Below are 13,928 nucleotides of genomic sequence, written 5' to 3' on the forward strand. Positions count from 1 at the left end.
CCAAGGGTCAGAAGGAATTCCATGGATTAGAAGATGTGTTTATTGAGAAGTTGCAAGCCAGTTTGTCCTCTATCGGATTATCTGACCCTCCGATTTCTTCTCTAGATCTTTAACACCTCAAAGGAGTTGTCTGACACTGCCGCCTACCAGTCTGTGCGCATCTTCTCTGTCTCCCTCACCCAGGCGGAGGAGGAGCTGGCTGACCTTGATGAGGTTGACTTGTCATGGTCCAAGCCCACTGCAGGTACGTGAGTGCCTCAGCATGCCCTCCTCTAGGCAATGGTTTAGTGACTTAAGTAGAACCAGTAGCCCCTGAATTTGGCTCTACCTATTATTCCAGAAGTTTCCTTTTATACCTATTGGGTTTCCATCCCATTCCTGGTGATCATGGTACCGTGTTTCTTCCCAAGAAGCCACCCTGAATCTTCCCCACTGAGTTCAGGAAATGGCTCTTCCCTTTTCTTGAGAACAGTACCCATGCTGTTCAACATGAGATGGGTTGGGGTCTTCCTCCATCATGGTAAGCCTCTGTGTTTCCTTAATCCCTGCCTGTGTCTGAGGACATCTCACTGTCCTCTCAGAGTGAACTCCGATCTGTTCCAGCTCCACTCACAGCCTTCTGTCACCCCTCCGTTATTTATTCTCCATTTCTCTCTATGAGAGAAACACAGAATCTGTATTTCATGGCTCAGCCTCCTCTGCAGCAGGCTGTCCAAGGACATAACAGCAAGTACGGCAGATACACAGTGCCTCCTGCGAGGGTTCAGCCTTGCTCTTTATTTCCACAAAACAAGACAAAGGCAAATAGAACCAGCCTCTTTCTCAGCAAGCACCATCACTGACTTCACAGTTTGTGGAGTGTCTTTTGTTTCATTCTTCTACTGCCTCTGCAGGGTTCACTCTTTTTGTTTCCATTTGGTCTTCTTTCCTTCTTTTCTTTTCTTTTCTTTCCCTAGACACAGTTTCTCTGTGTTGCCCTGGATGTCCAGGGACTTGCTCTGTAGACTAGGCTGGCCTCAAACTCAGAGATCCATCTTCCTGCCTTTGGCTGCAGAGTGCTGGGAATAAAGGGGATTAGAGGGGATTAAAGGCAGGCACCACCATGACCACCACCTGGAGGCAATGTAAGCACCAGGACCTGAATTCAGAACCCCAGCACTCATTTTAAAGGCAGATGTGGCAGCGCCTATCTGTAATTTCATCACAGGGAGGCAGAGACAACGTGATCTCTGGGGGTTACTGGCCAGCCAGCCCAGCTGAATAAATAGTGAGAGGTAATTTAAGACAAACGAATGAATGAATGAATGAATGAATGAATGAAGAGTTAGAGGATGATTGAGGAAGATACCTGACACTGACCTCTGGCTTCTACATATGTGCACATACATACTTACACACCTTGACACACACGTGCACGTGTGCACACAGACACACACTTTACATACAAATAAGTAAACAAATTCTTGTCTCTCTTCTGGTCTCCTTACCTCTTTTTATCCTTTTTAGTTGCCTTTCTCCTGTACCTATTCATCAGTAGATCTGCCTTTAACTGGCTCCTCACACCTAACACTAGCAAGCACAGATATCCCATGATTATATCCTAGGCATTAGAGACACAGTTATGAACGAGATGAAGTCCCTCCAAATGACTTTTAATTGGGGGCTTGCTTACAGCTTCAGAGGGTTAGTCCGTTATCATCTTGGCAGGGAATGTGGCCCCAGGTAGGCATGGTACTGGAGACGTAGCTTTTCTTTGTTGTTAACTAACTCCAGCTAAAACTTGTTTGTATCTCTTAAGACAGCACACTTTGCCATTTATTTAGCTAATCCCTTGACCTGGTCAGTAAGCTTTAGAATTTATGAGGAGAGATTCTTTGTGTCTCTTTCATTGTTGTATCTCAACCGCTGTGTAGTTCTGGACACATAGTAGGTACTCAATCAATTCTAATTTGTCAGACATTGATTTGATTTTCTCCTATTGCACTTCTTGGGTTTGGGTCCTTTATAGGACTAAACCAAGTGCCTCATATGTAGTAGTAGGCTTTTACTAAGTACTGGTTTGCATCGATCCTGTCTCTGTGTGGATTTCCATCTTCCCCGTCTTCCCCTCCCTTCTTCAGCTTCCTCTAGAATGGAACTCACACACACCAGCTTGTGTTGGTTCCTGGGCAATATGAACAGTTGAAATAAATTAGACTGGCGAAAGCAAAACTGGTTATGGTTGCTGTGTCTCCCTTTTTGCTGGATTCCTCAGCACCCACGAGCCTACAATTTCATTACTTCAGCTACGGAATTGATCATACATCACCCAGAAGGAAACACTTCTCTCTACCTACACTGGCTGCTTGCCTTAGGTGAGGGGGAGGGGCTGCAAGGTAGAAAAGGGACCTTACAGGTTTTGTCCCACGTATCTCCTGAGGAAGATTTAATGTTCCTGGATTCCGGTGTGCCTGAGGGGCTGGGCTTTCGCAGAACCTGCTTAGAGTTTCAGATCCCTGATTATGTAAGGGGATTATTTATGTTCAGGCTACCACACAGTTGTTTCCGTTTGCCTTCATGCCAGACTGAGAGCTCTTGTTTCCTCATTATGGGAAAAAGCAGTTTGAGCAACTGAAAAAAAAAAAAAAAAACCAAACAAACAAACAAACAAGCAAACTGAAGAGCAATCAAGGGAAACTGCCACGAACACTGTAATTTTCCCCTGTGGAAAAGATCCTTCTCCTTAGGGGAGCTTTGGAAGTCATGCTTCATTCTGCGCTCTATCTTGTCCTTAGCCCTCACCTTAGAGAGGAGCCCACTGCTGGCTCCGCTCACGTTACAGCTCCAGTTCGTATTCCTCTGCCTTTCTCCTGACTTTCCCTCTAATGCTCTCTGCACAGGAAACCTGGGCCACGGTAATTTCACTTACATGTCTGCAGTGTGCTGGCTCTTTGGGCGTTATCTGTATGATACTCTGCAATATCCCATTGGGCTGGTCTCCTCCAGTTGGGGTGGGACACCCATTGAAGTCTGGTCATCTAGAAGGACACTGAAAGCCTGTGGAGTCCCTAGTACAAGGGATGAGAGAGTCCATCAGCCCACCATAAAGCCCATGAGGAATGAATGTAAAAGCGAGGGGTCCTCATGTCCCCTTAGGAGGTAAGTGCATGCTGAGTGTCCATGTGTGTCCTGAGTGTATGGAGTTCATTCATGCACAGGGCAAGTGTTGTCATGGACAACTACAGTCATCTGGGAACAAGTCAAGAAGGGATTATACTTATTTAATTCAGTGACAGCAATAGCTAAGTACTTGCTGACAGCTTTCTATGGAGGATACTGTTCTAGGCTCTTTGTCTGCACTGGTTCCTATGGTTTTTAAACATCTCCCTAAAGTGCAGATACTGCTACTATACCACAATTAAAGACACCACGTCCTAGAGAAGATCGGGACCTGGCTTGTGGATGGGACTAGGAAGTATAGGCCAGTCTGGCTCTAACGCCTGGGCTCCTCCTAACCACTGTGCTATCTTTCCTCAAGAGTAAACTGCCAGACAGGAAGAAAGAATGTATAAATATATATTTAAAAATATGTTAGTAGTGTACTGAGTATGAAAGCCTGCTTGGAAAAAGCTGGTTGGGAAGTATATTTCAGAAGAGAAAGAACTAGTTAGAAACAACGAACAAAAACCCAATACTGTATGCAGATGGAGATGAGCAGGTATGCATGTGAGCACTGTCTCTCTCACTCTGGGAAAGCTTCTGGGAGGAGGAAGAGTTTTTTTCCTGAGTACAGTTTGGGTATTTGGATAAAGGTTTGCCTGAGTGTAGGTAGGATGGCGATATTAAGTTTGGAGAAAAGAAATGGTTTTAGTGGAGTAGGAGGGGAGGTCATATCCAGTATGTGGTGAGGGGAGGTCATATCCAGCATGTGGTGAGGGTTGGGAAGCCAGATCCTTTGGATCTCCACGGAGGGGACTGAAACTAACCAAGTGGGAAAGTGGGAATTCTCACCTATAGCTACTGCAAAGATAAATGCGTATATGTATTCCACAGAGAAGTCTGGGACCGTATCCAAAGCTAAAACAAAATTGTTTTTGACTCCGTAATGCCATTGCTGGGAATTTATCTTGCCAAAAGATTAAGCATGTATACAATGGTTTAGCTATATGGAAAATCATTATGTCATGACTCCCCAAAGCAGCACACTTAAGCTAGTCTGCCTACTGAGTGGTAGTTAGCTGGATTTATTGCTTGTAAATAAGCCCTCCCTCTGACTTTAATGGCCTTATCTGGAAACTGGCGCGGCCCACTGTGGACTCACACAGAACCGATTGCTACACTCTCCCTGAGAAGAGCCTGGTGGAATTACAAGACTGCTTCCACGTTTTCAAGTGTAATGCAACAGACGGGGATTGCCTTGGGCTGTTTCAGTGTGAGGTTTGTCCAAGTGAACATGGGGAGGCTGTCATATGGCTGCTGGCTTTGTTCATCTTGTTGATTTCAGGGTGGTTCCATCTGATCCTGTGGCTGGACCGGTCACACACTCCGTCCTCTGGAATGCCATGATCCATCCACTGCAAAACATGACTTTGAAAGGGGTGGTGTGGTACCAGGGTAAGCTTGCCCTTTCTCCTTTGGCGTCAGTTAGCTTTTGCTGTGTAACAAAGAACCCCAAAGTGTTAATGGTTTCAAAACCCAGTGAGTTTATCATTTTCTTTAGCCCTCTTTCCTCTGGGTGAGTAGGGTGATTCTCCCGTCTGTGCTGCCTCTCTGCTGGGGTTTCCGCTTTGTCCTTGGCTACCTGCTAAGTTATCTAGTGTCTGGGGGATGGGGGTCCATAGGATGGCCTGTCTCTCATATTCATTGACTGGGAACAGTGTGCTGGACATTGTGATTCTCAGGTGGCCTGGCCTTTTAGCAGATTGGCTCACACTTGTAGTTCATTTCCATTGCGGTAAAAGAGTTCCAGGAACATATAGAGAGAGCCAAGCCTCCAAACCCAGGCTCTTTAAAAGTCTCCACTTGCACGATGCTAGCTGATGCCTCTGTCCATCAACCTGAGAGCATGCAAGGCCAACTACCTCTGGGCATGGATGTGGGAGAAGAAAAAAAATGTAGAATATTTTAAAAATCCATACAAACTCCTCTCCAAATATTGGTATTCTGTTTTGTTATTTTGTTTTGTTTTATTTTATTTTTAGGAGAGGCCAATGCAAATTATAACAGGGACCTGTACTCCTGTGTGTTTCCTGCACTCATTGCAGACTGGCGCCAGACCTTCCATTATGGCTCCCAGGGTCAGACAGAACGTTTCTTTCCCTTTGGGTTTGTCCAGGTATGTGTTCAGAGGAAGGGAGCTTATGGACACATGTGGCTGGTGTGGGTTGTGTTCATGCCTGTACAAGGATCTATAGCCCCACGTTTGCCCACACAGCATGTGCTGGCTCCGAGCTGTATATTAATTCATGACTGATGAGATGATTACATCTTCAAAAATGTTAATAAACAATGAATCTTTCCTATTATAAAAGCACCCCAGTTTCACTTGAAAAAAACTTTTAAAAGGTAAAACCAACACCCAAACAAAAACCAAATCAAAAAAACAGTCCCAACTATGACCACCACAAAGCTAAGTCCATTGAGAACTCAAGAAAAAAAAAAGACTTTTTGTTTGTGCATAGTTGTTTTTTCTCTTCCTACCGTATTGTAAGCCGTTTTCATGCCGATAAATATTATCCTTCAACATGATTTGTCATGATTACCAAGTAGTCTGAACTGTGGATGCATTGTAACATATTTAAATGACTTCTTAATGGACGGGAACTAAGTGGTTTTTGTTATTTTGCTTTTTACAAACCGTGGCATGTTATTTTCCTGACAGCAGATTTCTTGTAGTTTGACTATTGCCATAAGATAAATTCCCAGAAATGAAATTGCTGGGTCAAAAGATTAAAACTCCCTCAAAGGCTTTGTCCAGTCCCCATTTTTTGTTAAAATTATGAATCTGTATAACTGTACCTTTAGCAACTGTATGTAAGAATGTGGACTGTCCTGTGCTGTGTAGGGTTATGCATTTCCTAGGCTGGCTCAGGCTGGCTCAGGCTGGCTCAGGCTGGCTCAGGCTGGCTCAGGCTGGCTCAGGCTGGCTCAGGCTGGCTCAGGCTGGCTCTGCTGTATCATTAGACCTACTAACCAACTGATCAACCAAACAATCACGTTCATTTCCCCACGTTCCCCTGACTTGCTGTTCTCCCCGAACCCTCTAGAATTGACCATACTCTCTGTCTTCCAGGGATCATACATGTCCTTTGTTCGAAACAACTTTTCTTTCTTACACTTTCCTAGATCTCTGCTTGGATTGTAGGAAACTATGAGTGATTATTCAGTCTGGGTTAGATGCCCTTTCCTCAGATAACGCATTTCTTAGTAATCTCGTATGCTCTCGTTTTGTTAACGTGTGAGTTGTAGAGGTGGCTATGTTTTTTGAGGTTAGGTTTGCATTCCAAGTATATAGTTGGTTAGCACAAATGATGACTTATAATACAAAATAAAAGAGCACTGTCAAGAGAGGAAGCCCTGCTTCTGGTTAGAGGAAGCTAGTCAGAAGGATTGTATGTTCATTCTTAGACAAAAGGAATAAATACATGGGCCAAGTTCAAAATTATATTCATGACTTACCTAATGCCTAGACTTTCTAGCCAAGTGGTAGTTCTGGCTTTTATGGAATAGGAAATTATACAATTAAGGTGTTAGGAAAAGAAGGCCCAACCTTCAGTGGCCACTGAATGGCCACTGTCATGTTTAGATATTACCCTGTGAACCTTGTAGATACTTTCTTTTCAATTCTCTTTGTCTCTTCTACCTCATCTTTTTTAAAAAACCATACTCCTCCTCAAGAAGGCTTCTGTGTATGTGTGTTTATGTGGTGTGTGCTTATGTGTAATTGTGTATGTATGGTGTGTTTGTGTATGCTGTGTGTTTGCTTGTGTTTGTGTGGTGTGCATCTGTGTGTATATCACAGTGTCCATACAGAAGTCAGAGGACAGGTGTCAGTCCTCCCCTTCGTCCTTGTTTAAGAAAGGGTCTCATTGCTTACCGCTGCAAACACCAGGCAAGCTGGTCTACAGGTTTACAGGCTTTCTTGTGTGGGCTTCTTATTTTGTTGGAGAAATGCTGGGATCACTGATGTGTGCTACCCATCCTGGCCTTATGTAGGTTGGGTTGATCTGAACTCAAGTCTTAATGCTTTTGTGGTAAATGCTTACTGACCCATTTCCCCGGCCACTGTGCCCTGTTTTCCAGAAAGGATTTTTATTGCCTTTCTTTCACGAAGCATGAATTAATGATTACATTCTTTTTTATATGTACTGGTTATTTGAAGGTGATTATATAGTTCGAATGAAGAATATGCACTTGAATACTTATAAACATGACATCTGGTCTTTTTTTTTAAATTTATTTTAATTTTACAGTTTGTAGAAGCCTCTTACCCTTTAGCCTTAACTTTTATCACCAACAAAAATGTGCTAGTTATCTTTAATATTATCATATGTATTTATATAAGCTTGTGGATTCAAAGGGAGAATACCCAATGTGACAGCTGAAGAGAGTGGTTCAAGGCCTGCGTTTGGAGTTAGACATCTGGAATTCCTGCTCTTTGAGCTATGCGACTTTGAACAAACATCTTTCTTACTTTAAGTATTGCATGACTTAACCTGTGTGAGAACATGCTGGTGTTAGCATTTATTATTGTTGCAAGAAGTTAGGACATCTGCAGGGATAGCTGTCTTGTTAGGAAAGATGACATGTGGTGTTTGAGTAATGCGGGAGTCAGAACACAGTTAGAAATCAGGACTGGAGCCCATGGAAGAGACCAGGGCTGGTGGGGCACTCAAGAGTTACTGATAGACAGGTGGCTGGAAGCACAAGGGAAGGAAGATCTGGAGGCTGGGTTTAAAAGGGACCTTGGAGGAACAGATTGAAACTTTTCTGTTATTTGTAACATCTTTTGAATGTGACCAGTTTTATGGGTATTTTTTTTTTTCCTTTGGCAGTCACATATCTTCATTAGCCTTTGTATTTGTAAGAAGCACCACGGGAGGTTGAACCAAGCTTTGCTGTACTTCAGATTAGGAAAAACAAAAAAACAAAAAACAAAAAACAAAAAACAAAACCAACAAGCATTTCATTTGGGTGTGGAGTATGCTGGTGCCCCCACGTGGCCAGGGTGCAGTAGTGCCATTGGTGGACAATTAAGGGACTTCTCAGCCAACTGCCATTTTGAGGAAAGGACTTTGACCTGGAGGGCTGATTCATTTGCAATCCTTGGATTGAAAGAAGATGGATGATTCATTAGATCTCTCTCTCTCTCTCTCTCTCTCTCTCTCTCTCTCTCTCTCTCTCTCTCAGAGGAAAACTTTGGGGTATGGTTTGTCAGGTACTGTCCATCATTTTTTGAGATCAAGTCGCTCATCAGCCTAGAATGCTGTCTCAGCTTCCACACTGCTAGAATGTGATTTCCGGTGATCAAACTTTCCATGCAAACCCTGTATTGGCTGAGAAGTCTCCTAAGCCTTTTTTTTTTTTTTTTTTAGTTTTTACGAGATTCTGGTGTGAAGCACAGTTTGTCATTTCCTATGTTAAGACAGATTTGCATGGCAGAATCTTAACAAGAGCACTGGAATGTTCCTTTAATTCTGTGCCACAGTCAAGGCTCCTGCTTGCCACTGTTCCAAGCTTTCTGTTTTCCTGATGTCACACTCGTTACTCACGAAGCAGAAAACATCCTTAAAGTTTCATCTGGCCACGTGATGATGGGAGTTATTTTCTGGGCAGCAGCATGATGAGTAAGACTGGGTAGAACAGTCTGTGTAGAACGTAACTTCTCTGATGGGGTCAGACGTTTTGAAATAGTGTGAAATGACAGTTTGGGTGCTGGCCAGACTGCTGTCTGACTTATTGTTAGATCGTGTTTGTAAGAGAGACAGAGAGTAGGTGGATGTCTTTCATTGGCTGGAACTAGGACGGGGAGGAAGATGCTGTCTAACTCAAAGAACAGGATGCTTGTAAGTACCAGAGAACTAAGAAAGAAAGAAATAGCAGGAAATACTGTGTCACCATAGTGGTAAGGACTTTTCTTCCGTTTTATTTGGTCTTTTATTATGGTATACTAGTTATACATATTGATAGGTTTCATCAGAACATTTTCTTCCTGTATCTAAGCAGTTTGGTCACATTCATCCCATTGCTCTCTCTTGTTCCCCTCCCCCTCCTGCTAATCCTGCTTCTTTCCAGGTAGCTTCTCTTCTATTTTCATGTCTTGTGTGTGTATGAGTGTGTATGTGTGTGAGTATATATGTGTGAGTATGTGAGTGTGTATGTGTGTGTCCGTCCATGGGGAATCATGGGTGAAGGTTTGTTTACAGGTGCATGGTGCCTTACCAGTAGCTACATCACTGGAGGAAATGTCTCTCCTTAGCAACTGTTAACTACATATAAATCCTCAGGGGAGGGGTGGGACTAAGGGCTCCATGAGCTCCTCCCATTTCATGATAGTTTTGACAAGCAGAGTCTTTTCCAGCTCTTGTGCAGGTAATCACAGATGTTGTGAGTTCCAGTGTAACTCACATATAATGTAAGGGTGTGTGTATCCTTAGATACACATATAGAGTGTATCATCTTAGAATTCTTTCTAACATGCTTCAGTATACACATAGCTTACTTTCTCTATGTTGTTGTCTTTGTTCAGCTTTAGAATACACACTCACACACACATATTATTTTCTTGATGATAAAGTGAGTTATCATATTTGTCTTATTTTGTTCATTGGTTATGTCTCCCCTCTGGAATGTGATCTTGTAAAAACCTTGCAATTTTCTTGTTTTGTCTGTGCTAGAATCAGAAGTTAGTGGTTCATTCCTCTAAAGGCATGCCCTTCCTTTTACTCTCACATTCTTTTCTCTGCTTCTTCCTCAATGAACCCCTTTGGAGGGATTCATAGAGGCATTGAATTTACGCTTGGCCTTCAACAGTCATTTGTGCTCAGTACTTTGACTAGGTAAAGAATCTTCCAAGAGCTTCTGTTTTTTGCAGGTTGAGGGGCATATCAACTTTCAGCGTAAGTAGTCCCAACTGCTCACTGTAGAGTCTAGAGTACTTACCCCGAGTGCTGCTTCACTAGCCAAAGACTCCCCCTTGACTTACTGTTTCCTATCAGAGCCTTCCTTCTTGCTTCTACCCTGACTCTTCGTCTTTAGGACATTATCAATGTATCGGTCAAGGTTCCAGTGTGCCCCACCCCCACTGAGTAGTAACTGATGCTAACAAGGCTTTGCCCCCGTCACCCTCTGACCTTACTTCTCAACACTATCTGCCTGTTCCATTTAACTCGTACTGGCTGCCTGATTTTTTTTTTCCTTAAGTACACTTTCCTTAAGTCCTCCTAGTAGGCCCCATTTCTTAAAGATTCTTTTACCTCCTTACTGGCACTTCGGACTGGGACCAGTTCTTCAATATGTGCATTTCTGTGGATATTCAAATTCTGCACTTTTGAGTTCCTTAATTCTTTCTCTCCTACCTGCAAAGTGTTTATTTTCTATTGCCACACAATACTATATTTAACAGCTTAAAACCATCCGGCATATATTTATTTATTATCTCTCAATTCCCATGAGTGTCGTGTGATCTGGGACACAGATGGCTTAGCTACATTCTCTGCTTGTGGTTACAGAAATGGAGTCTGGCAGAGTTAGAGCCTCCTCTGAGACTTGGGGCTCTTGTCTAGATCCCATGGTTGTTGGCAAAGTTAGTTTTCTCGAAGCTGCTATAGGGCCTATGGCAGTCAGATTTCTGAAGGGCAGCAGGGCCACTCCATGGCTCCAGACTGTCTCTGAAGGACACCCCTGATTTGGTCAGGCTCACCAAGCTTCCCTCCCTTTTGGTGATCTTGAAGCCAACTGGTCAGCAATGTTACATCTGCAAATGCATTCTTTGCCATGTGACAGGATGTAATCATAAGAGTGACATCCCATAGTCTGTTGGTGAGAAGCAAGCTACAGGTCTCCACCACAAAGGATATAATATCATATGTGGATATAAGGGTCATATAAGAGTCAGAGTATATCATCTTAGTATCCACATAGCTTGCTCTCTCTTTGTTGTTGTTTTTGTTCAGCCCTGGAACTCTCTCTTTTCTATATGTTTATATATATTAAAATATATATAACATATTTTTTCAGTATCTACCTATTATTTTCTTGATGATAACGTGAATTACCACATTTTTCTTATTTTGTTCATTAGTCATGCCTCTCCTCTGGAATGTGATCTTGTAAAAAATTTGCAATTTTTGTTTTGTTTTGTTCCGTCCCCTCCTCTACCTTCTTGGTGAGGTTGGTGCCTGAATGACATAAACATTTGTTAAGAGAATGAAGGAATGGACCGACTGATGCTACATCAGCTGTTGGTCCTTCACAGGCTCTTTCTGGAACGATATTTTCCCCACATTCTGGTTGTCTTTGGTGAGTTGCCGTGGATCCCAAAAAGTTAATCCAAATGTCACCGATTCTGTGTACTTAATGCCTTCTCTTGAGCCCTTTGTCCAGTTGCTGTCTGGTCCTGTTGGTTTGTTTCATTTCTGAGCATCTCATTCCCATTATCACCTCACTAGAAAGGTCTGGCTTGGGTGCTTGCATCTGTCTGTCTGTCTGTGTCTAGCAACACTAAGCCTTTTGGCACCATAATGAGATCCTGAGACAAGTCAACTAAACAGGAGAATGGCTTGTTTTTGCTCAGCTTGTAGTCTGCATCTAGTTGGTCCCACTAGATCATCACTGTGATGTGATGTCATCACTGTGGGGTATGTGTCAGAGAAGCCTCTTCACTTTATGGTACCTGAGGTTGGGGAAAGAGACTGGCACCTTAGTATCCACCTTGAAATCAACTTCCCGGTGACCTAACTTCCTCCTAGTAGGCCCCATTTCTTAAACATTCTTTCACCTCCTTACCGGCGCCGCGGACTGGAGACCAGTTCTTCAATCTGTGCATTTCTGTGGATATTCACGTTCTAAGCCTGGTAACAACATCACAACGCTTCAGGGGCAGTCAGTTTCTCTGTCCAGTCACCATGCTATCCTTACAACTTACCTTTACTATGTCAGCAGTTTCAGTGGCACCCATTGAACTGAGATTCCTTTAAGGCTGACCATTTAAAAGTTCTCTGCTGAGCCACAGGGCTCTGAAGGCCACTGACATTCTCAGTGGCTCCCACCATTCACAGAATCAAACAGCAACAGAGTTCACACACTTGGCCAGCTGTCCTTCCAATTTCGCACTTCTGTCACAACCCCCACCCCCACCCCCAGGTAGACTGCACCCTCTCTCAAAACAGCAGTTCTTCTTCAAGAATTGCTTCTCAAACAGTTCTTTGTCCAAGCAGGGCTCCTTGGATAGCTTCTCGTGTGGTTTTTTGCCTGTTTTTTTTTTTTTTTTTTGTTTGTTTGTTTGTTTGTTTGTTTTTAACATTTCTAAATACATTATGAGTATTGTATTATGTACAATAGTGAGCGCTGTCTATTTGAAATGCATACTCAAATTGCTGTACCACCAATTCAGCTTTCTATCCATACCATTTTATGTGCTTACAAACTGATTTTGTTATGCTCAGATCTGCCCCTCCAGCTGAGCGGTACGGCTTTGTAAGCACCCGTCGCAGCTGCTTTGACACAAACCACTTCCAAATTCCATGGCTCAGAATAATCTTTATGTTATAGTTTACATACCAGAGCAACTGAGGGTTGGGTGATCTTGTTTAGACCTGCCAGGGCTCCTTAAGAGCCCTGGGGCTTAGTCGGAGCTCAGCTCCAGATGAAGCAGAACTGGGCTTCTTAGATGGACAGTTCCGTTCTACAGCTGTCCTAATTAGGGTTTCTATTGCTGTGATGAAACACCATGAAAAAAAAGAAGCAAGTTGGTGAGGTAAAGGTTTATCTGGTTTACACTTCCAGACTTCTAGATCATAGTCCATCATTGGAGGAAGTCAGGACAGGCACTGATACGGAGTCTATGGAGGGGTGCTGCTTACTGGCTTGCACGACCTGTTTTCTCATAGAACCCAGGGCCACTGGCCCAGGGATGGCACCACCCACCATGAGCTGGGCCCTCCTCCATTGATCCCTAATTGAGAAAATGCCTTACAGCTGGATCTCATGGAGGCATTTCCTCAACCGAGGCTCCTTCCTCTGAAGATGACAGCTTGTCTCAGGTTGACACACAAAACCAGCTAGTACAACAGTTTTCATCCTTGTCTAGAGAGTAGTCTAGCCCAGTCACCTTCCTCTGCTGGGGCTGACAGACGTATAAGACACAAGTAGAACCAGCACAGGCTAGGCACAGACATATTAAATGTTCAGCTTCCAAAAAGGCCAAAGCAAGCCCCGTGGTTGAACTCAGAATCAGTGGGTGGATAATAGGAAGAACTGCAGTCACATTCAAGAGGTGTGGATATAAGGAGTGAAGATAGGGTCCAACCAACCATGGATGTGGCTGGCATTTCCTCTCACAACCGTAGGGAAGGGGTGGGGCAGGTGTGCACTGGAGTCTGGTCTTGCTGGGATATTAGAAGACCTCTTGAGACCAGAGCTTGAGTAATATGAGTCTTTTTGCGACTTGCCACGTACAGTGCGGACTTTTTTGCTTCTCTGTAGTGCCTAGCCCTCTGCTGCACACCCATCTATCAGTTCCCCATTGCTTTGTAGCAAATTACCCTAGATCAGTGCCTTAAAATGTAATCTACTTATATTCCATGGCTGGCTCATCTGCCCTGTGTGTTGTGAGACTTGCTTGTTTGTCCATAATTCTTCTTTTGTCTTGTCTTTTTTTTTTTTTTTTTTTTTTTTTTTTTTTTGAGACTGGTTTTCTTTGTGTAGCCATGGCTATCCCAGAACTCACT

The 13,928-nt window shown here is 43.4% G+C and overlaps 1 protein-coding gene across 2 annotated transcripts in view; it reads left to right on the forward strand.

Moving 5' to 3' along the window:
* Window positions 1-13,928, forward strand: part of Siae (sialic acid acetylesterase) — a 35,736-nt gene that overhangs the window by 15,441 nt on the left and 6,367 nt on the right. For both annotated transcript variants that reach the window (XM_076924679.1, XM_076924680.1), the window contains 4 exons: window positions 106-244; window positions 2,880-3,138; window positions 4,484-4,593; window positions 5,181-5,314. In XM_076924679.1, coding sequence (XP_076780794.1) covers window positions 106-244; window positions 2,880-3,138; window positions 4,484-4,593; window positions 5,181-5,314 — 642 coding nt within the window. The remainder of the gene's footprint in view (window positions 1-105; window positions 245-2,879; window positions 3,139-4,483; window positions 4,594-5,180; window positions 5,315-13,928) is intronic.

This window comes from Arvicanthis niloticus, chromosome 26, assembly GCF_011762505.2.
Source record: "Arvicanthis niloticus isolate mArvNil1 chromosome 26, mArvNil1.pat.X, whole genome shotgun sequence".
Classification (NCBI taxonomy): domain Eukaryota; kingdom Metazoa; phylum Chordata; class Mammalia; order Rodentia; family Muridae; genus Arvicanthis; species Arvicanthis niloticus.